General features: G+C 50.0%; 1 protein-coding gene across 1 annotated transcript; it reads left to right on the top strand.

The window, feature by feature from the left end:
* The first annotated feature begins 2,466 nt into the window (after window positions 1-2,466).
* On the top strand, window positions 2,467-7,350 carry CNGA4 (cyclic nucleotide gated channel subunit alpha 4). The gene is given in 7 exon segments (XM_046684797.1): window positions 2,467-2,528; window positions 2,662-2,763; window positions 2,966-3,072; window positions 3,376-4,021; window positions 4,806-5,155; window positions 6,891-7,310; window positions 7,313-7,350. Coding segments are annotated over 7 exon segments (1,725 nt in total).

The raw sequence follows: 7,350 nt of genomic DNA, 5'->3' as shown, positions 1-7,350 counted from the left end.
CCCTTGGAAAAGCATTGACTGGAAGCAGGCAAAGTGGGGTTCTCTACATGAGTGCTGGTTACATAGGTGTGTTCACTCTGTGAAATTTATCAAGCTGTATACTAAGAAAATGTGCACTTTTCTATATGTATGTTTGTTCTGGTTATTATGCTGTGTAACAAACCATCCCAAACTTAGTGGTATAAAACAATGGCCATTTTATTATGCTCACAGATTCTGCAAATTCAAGCAAGACACTCATCTGAGAAGCTCGAACACCTGGGGGTGACTTGAGGCTGATGACTGGAATCATCTGAAAGCTTCTTCACTCACATGTCTGATGCCTGAGCTGGGACAACTCAAAGGCTGAGCTCAGGTGGGGCTGTCAAACAGAGTACAGACACACAACTGCTGCTTGTGGCTATGGCTTCTCACAATGTGGCAGCTAGATTCCAAGAGGGAGCATCCTGAGAGGGAGCTTCCAAACAACTGGCATTCCAAGAGAACCAGAAGGAAGCTGCATGGCCTTCTATGATCTAGCCTCAGAAGTCACACAACATCACTCCTGCTGTACTCTATTAGTTGAAATAGTCATAAGGGAGGAGCGTCAAAGAATTTGTGACCATTTTTAAAAACCGCCAAAATGTCATACAATAATAATAATGATAGCGATAATAATAAATACTGGTGTTGGGTATTTTGGCTGAAATGCCAAAGATAGATATTATAAAAGAAAGAGCAGATGGGGGAAGATAATGAGCTCAGTTATAGACCCAATGGGCTGAAGGTGACTGTGGGGTATCCAAGTGGGGACATCCAGTGAGAAATTAGTGGTATACAAAGGTCTGCAGCTCAGAAAGAGTTCTTGGGAGTCATTAGATGGGAAAGGAAATCCTGTGGGTGACTGAGATTGGCCAGAGAGAGTTGGGAGGATGGAAAGAAAAGGCCTAGGACAGAGTCCTAAAAAACATCAGCACGGAAGGGATGGGCAGAGGAGCTTATGAAAGACACTAAGAAAAAATAAACAGAAAACCAAGAAATTATGGTATCACAGAAACCATGGCAAAAGGGGATTTCGATAAAATGTTGGGGACTATAGACGTTTCTTCCAAGAAACTCTCCAAAAACACAAATCTGACCATATCACTCAACTGTGCAAAACACTTCACAAGTTGTCCATTGCCTTTAGATAAAATCCAAGATTTATAACATGGCTGACAAAACTCTCCCTGAGCTGGTGTCTGTCCAACATTCAGCTTCATCTCTCACCACTGGCCCCTCAGGTTCTCTACAAAAACCACTTAATGTTCTCCCTGTCACCCATGCTTTTGGAAATCTTTATTCCTTTGCACATTCTACGCATGTTGCCTCTAGTGCTCTTCACCATCTCATCTCTATACCTGACTAACTCCTATTCTTCCTACAGAATCCAGGCTCAGTTGGGACCCTTCCTTTCCCTTCCTGTGTACTGTCATAGCCCTCTGTGTATCCACCTAAAGGAGTACCCACCAGTCTGGCGTGTAATTGCCTGCACACCTGACTATTTCCCCTACAGGACTGTGAGTTTCTGGAGGGCAGGGAATGTTTTTCATTCTTCTTTTATCCCCAGTGCTTAGCACAATATTGACCTGGCACATAGCAGGTGTGCTGATTATGACTTGTTGACTGAGAAAGATGATAGTAGTTAAAGGGACATCAAGCTGAGGGAGAATTTTTAGATTTTTTGTTTGTTTTAGTATGGGAGAGATTTAGGCATGTTCACAGAAAGGGAAATTGAAAGAGGTTGAGGATCTAGGAAACATGTGGAATAGCTGGTGGGATCAGGCCCTAGAGGTAACAGGAAGGAATAGGGGCAAAACCCCACAGGATGGCCCCTGTCACACTCATCCAGCAGGAAAGAGGCAAGGTTAATGTGGATGTAGATAAGGGTGCATATAATAAAAGCAGAGTTCACATCTGATGTGACACGCATTCTTCGTCCCCAGAGACTAGTTCAGCACCTGACACAAAAGACCCATTCAGTAAATAGTTGTTAAGTGAATAAAGAATAAGGCCCAAGCAGGGAACTTGCACAATGTAAAACTGAATGAATGACTGAGCCTACACTGGCACCCAGATCTCCTGACCTAGAGGGCCCCTATGTACTACACCTTGTTGGCGGGGAAGGTGACACACTGCCCAGGCTTACCCCTGAGGCATGCACCCTCACCTTCTCCAGGGACCTCATTAGTGATGTTTAGCTGGGCAGGTGTAAGCCTAGGCCCTGGGAGACAGGGCAGGGAGCTGGAGCCACACTGCCTCCACCCCCTCAGTACCAGCTTGCCCTGGTTGTGTTGCTAAGAGCTTCAGACACCAAAGACAGAGAAGTCGCAGCTGGAGACCAAAGGCAGCCTCCTCCAGGCAGGCAGACGCTAGCCCCCACCTTCTGAAGCCACCTACAGGCAGAGGCCCTAGATATCTCACACCCAGGCACCAGGTCACAGAACCATGAACCAGGACATCAAAGTGAAGACAACAGAGTCCAGGCCCCCTGCTCCGTCCAAGGCCAGGTGAGAGATCCTGGTCCCTGGTGTCAGATCTGTCCACTGCACTAGATAAAGCCTAATTCCTCTTGGTGCCCCCAGACCCTCAACATTGAATGTCTGGTGAATAAATGAAACAGACTTCCTCTGTTGTCCCCAGGAAGTCGCTGCCTGTCCTGGACCCATCTGGGGATTACTACTACTGGTGGCTGAACACAATGGTCTTCCCAGTAATGTATAACCTCCTCATCATCGTCAGCAGGTTTGGTGGGGCCACGGGAGGGCCTTAAGCAGAGAAAAGAGCTAAAAACTGAGACCCAGGAGAAGGGCGGGCCTTTGGGTGGGACCCCGGGGAGGGGCAGGGCCTATGCGAGGGCCCAGGGCAGAGTGCTGTGTGGCTTGGGCAGATGACCTCACACTCGGAGAGTGCCCTTAAACAAATCCGTTCTCTCCCCACCACGCAGAGCCTGCTTTCCTGACTTGCAGCATGGTTATCTGGTAGCCTGGTTAGTGCTGGACTACATAAGTGACCTGCTGTACCTACTGGACATCGTGGTGCGCTTCCACACAGGTCAGTGAGTCCCAGGACTGACCCTTTGTTCTGTCTTCCCTTCCTCTTAGTAACAAGAAAGTGACCCCCTCCTTGATGGCACTTTCACATGCCTCTATGCTTGTCAACACCCTTATGCTCACCACAGAAACCCTAGAACAGGTTATGCCCACCACTACCCTGTCCCCGTGACTGTCCCTCTGTCCCAGCCTGGCCTGCCCACCCTCACCCTTATTACAGGAGTAGGCAGGCACCCTGACTGAGCCACATACCTGACTCCATCTTACAGCTGACCCCAGCCTGACCTCCCCTCTTCCTCCCCAGGCTTCTTGGAACAGGGCATCCTTGTGGTGGACAAGAGTAGGATCGCCAGTCGCTATGCTCGCACCTGGAGCTTCCTCGTGGACCTGGCTTCCCTGGTGCCCACAGACGTGGCCTACTTGCAGCTGGGCCCGCACACACCCACACTGAGGCTGAACCGCTTTCTGAGGGCACCCCGCCTCTTTGAGGCCTTTGACCGCACAGAGACCCGCACAGCTTACCCAAACGCCTTTCGCATTGCCAAGCTGATGCTTTACATTTTTGTTGTCATCCATTGGAACAGCTGCCTGTACTTTGCCCTGTCCAGGTACCTGGGCTTCGGGCGTGACTCCTGGGTGTACCCTGATCCCGCACAGCCTGGCTTTGAGCGCCTGCGGCGCCAGTACCTCTACAGCTTTTACTTCTCCACACTGATCCTAACCACCGTGGGCGATACGCCACTGCCAGCCCGGGAGGAGGAGTACCTCTTCATGGTGGGAGACTTCCTGCTGGCCGTCATGGGTTTTGCCACCATCATGGGTAGCATGAGCTCTGTCATCTACAACATGAACACTGCAGATGCAGCTTTCTACCCAGACCATGCACTTGTGAAGAAGTACATGAAGCTGCAGCATGTCAACCGCCGGTTGGAGCGGCGAGTTATTGACTGGTGAGGATGATGGGGATCCAGCCCAGGACAGGGAGAGGTGTATGTGATAGAATCTGAGGAAGATGGCTGGTTTCTTATTGTCTGAGGGGCCAGGCAGGGCAGTCAGGATGTTGCATTCATTGGGGGGTTCACTGGGTGAGGCTTGAAAAAGAATGTCCTCCACTAATTGGATCTGGCCTTAGAGGGAGGGGTTGGGTAAGAGACTGACAGGAAGAGGAACTCATGCATGAGAAAGGATAACCTGGAGACCAGGGAATGGGAACTGGCACTGCCTGTAGGGCTCAGAGGGCCTGGAAGCAGTAAACAGGGAAGGGCAATCCCTCCCCACCCTGGGGATGGCCAACAACAAAATGGTTGACTATGTTATGGTAGTCCATACTGTAGGCTGAACAATAGGAAGCGACACCAAGTTGGGGACTAGAGCAGAGGGCCTCTAGAGAAGACAGGGCTTGGTGATTGAAGTAGGTGTCAGTGGGATGGCACAAAACATCACTCACTGGTGGGTGGGGAGAGCCTGACAGGAGGTAAAGAGTATCTTATTCATTGTCAGCTGGTAGAGGCTTCCACGCCCTGGCTGAGGAAGAAAAGGTCAAAACCTATCTGTGACCAGCAAAGGAAATTGCGGACTGAAAGTATTCATCAGCCAACTGTCAAGTATTCTCATGCCCCTGTGAGATCTCAGTGTGGTTGGGCTCTTGGTTGAAACTAACTTGAGCACTGATGGAAGGTGTGGAGGCAGGCATGTAGGGGGCTGGTGAGGAACTGGTGCTGCCCTTGTCCCCAGGTACCAGCACCTGCAGATCAACAAGAAGATGACCAATGAGGTAGCTATCTTACAGCACTTGCCCGAGCGGTTGCGGGCAGAAGTGGCCGTGTCTGTACACCTGTCTACTCTGAGCCGGGTGCAGATCTTCCAGAACTGTGAGGCCAGCCTGTTAGAGGAGCTGGTGCTGAAGCTGCAGCCCCAGACCTACTCACCAGGTGAATATGTCTGCCGCAAGGGGGACATTGGCCGAGAGATGTACATCATCCGTGAAGGTCAACTTGCCGTGGTGGCAGATGATGGAATCACACAGTACGCTGTGCTTGGTGCAGGGCTCTACTTTGGGGAGATCAGCATCATCAACATCAAAGGTGGGTACCCCAGCATTTGTTCTGGGAACAGGGCCAGGGGAGGTGTATGGGGACAGCAGACCCCAGTACTGAGACCAGATGGTACATCAGGGCCTACAGATTAAGGAAACTTGGCACTTGCCTGAGTCACCAGAGGGCTCAGGAGAGAGGCAGGACATGGAGGGTCTTTTCCCTGAGAAGAAGCTGATCCAAGGTCAGTGAGGAGGGTGGGTCCTTGGAAGAGAGAGGACACATGCTCTGTAGGTGTCAACCTGAAGCACCAACAGACCGGTGGAAGGTAGCAGAGATAATAATAATAATAATAATAATAATAATAATAGCAGCTAATATTTATTGTGTGCTTAGTACCTGCCCTGTTCAAAGTGCTTCACATGTACCAAATCATTAAATTCCCACAGCAACTCTATAAGGTACGTACTATTATCTGCACTTTAAAGGTAAGGAAATTGGAGCACAGAGAAGTTTGGGAACTTGTCCACAGGTAATTAGGTCATATGGGTAATAAGTACACACACTTGGGGTCAGTACAAGGAACAACTTTCTCACAGCCAAGTGGAAAGGAAGGAATCCCCAGGTACTCCATCAACTCCAGGCTAGGTCAGGCCAGGTACTCTACACTGGCTCATTTTTTCCTCTCATCAGCCCTGTGCAGTAGGAGTTGTTCAACCGATGCTACAGGAGATGAAAGGGGGTGAGTGCACTGTGACTGACTGAGGCTGGATATACTCTCAGCCTGGGAATCCCACTGTCTAGTTGTTCTAAAGGCCTCACATCTGTCCCCTAAGGACTCCTCAGGCTCCACATCCTATATGGAGTTGGCCACTGTCTACCTGACTTCAGACAAGTCACTTCCCTTTTTTAGGCCTCCATTTCCTCACCTATCCAATGGGGCTGATATTAAAAACCCAAAGAGTTATTTGTGAGGATTAAATAAGCTGTATGGGTGAGGCACCCAGCACAGTGCCTGGTGCACAGCAAGCGTTCAACAAACAGTGGCTCCCTTGCCCCTTCTAAGGTCCTTCTAGCTATGAGACTTTGCAGCATTTGGCCTAACCTCTCTTCCCATCCGCCCCCCACCAGTATCTTTCTAAAATGCAAATGATACCATACAGCTCCCCTGATTAAAATATTTCAGTAGTTTCTCACTGCCCTCAGCATAACGTCTGAACTCTTTACCATGCCTTATGAGACTCGGCATGATTTGGTTCTCTCCTCCTCTTTCCACGCTCCTCACACCCTGCACTTCAGCCACTCTGGACTACTTACTATTATCTGCATCCACCTAACTTTCCTACCTCCATCCCTCTGCTCATGCTCCTCCCTCTGCCTAGATACCTCCCTCCCTCCCTCTATTCCCCTAGTTACCTCCTACTCAGTCAGGCATCACTTCCTCCAGGCTTCCCTAAATTCTCTACCTTGCAGCTTGTTAGGGGCTCTTTGCCTATCTTCCCACAGTACCGGATGCATATGTCTATACTGCACCAGCTATATTGTTATGTAACTATCCGATTAAATGTCTACCTCCTCTAGACTGTGAATTCTTAGAGGCAAGTCAGATATCCACCCAGCACATGGCCTAGTCCCCAGTTCTTTACTGAATGAAAGAGTTAATGAAGCAGAAAAAGAGACTCAGAAGGGCAAATATGAAGGTGGGGGTCCTGGTTCAGGAGTGAAATGCCCCCTCACACCCAACCTGACTAATTATTCTTCTCACATGTCTGCCTATGTGCCACAGGGAACATGTCTGGGAACCGCCGCACAGCCAACATCAAGAGTCTAGGTTATTCAGACCTGTTTTGCCTGAGCAAGGAGGACCTGCGGGAAGTACTGAGCGAGTATCCACAGGCCCAGACCGTCATGGAGGAAAAGGGCCGTGAGATCCTGCTCAAAATGAACAAGTTGGACGTAAATGCCGAAGCAGCTGAAATTGCCCTACAGGAGGCCACAGAGTCCCGTCTGCAAGGCCTCAACCAGCAACTGGATGATCTGCAGACCAAGTTTGCCCGCCTCCTGGCTGAGCTGGAGTCCAGCGCACTCAAGATTGCTTATCGCATCGAACGGCTGGAGTGGCAGACTCGAGAGTGGCCAATGCCTGAGGAACTGGCCGAGGCTGATGACGAGGGTGAAACTGAGGAGGGAACGTCCAAGAGTAGAGAGGGCAGGCTGGCCAGGAGGGTCCCCCAGGCCCAGAGTGA

This window comes from Equus quagga, chromosome 14, assembly GCF_021613505.1.
Source record: "Equus quagga isolate Etosha38 chromosome 14, UCLA_HA_Equagga_1.0, whole genome shotgun sequence".
NCBI classification, from domain to species: domain Eukaryota; kingdom Metazoa; phylum Chordata; class Mammalia; order Perissodactyla; family Equidae; genus Equus; species Equus quagga.
Note: the sequence above shows the minus strand (reverse complement) of the source record. Positions and strands in the feature narration are given on the sequence as shown.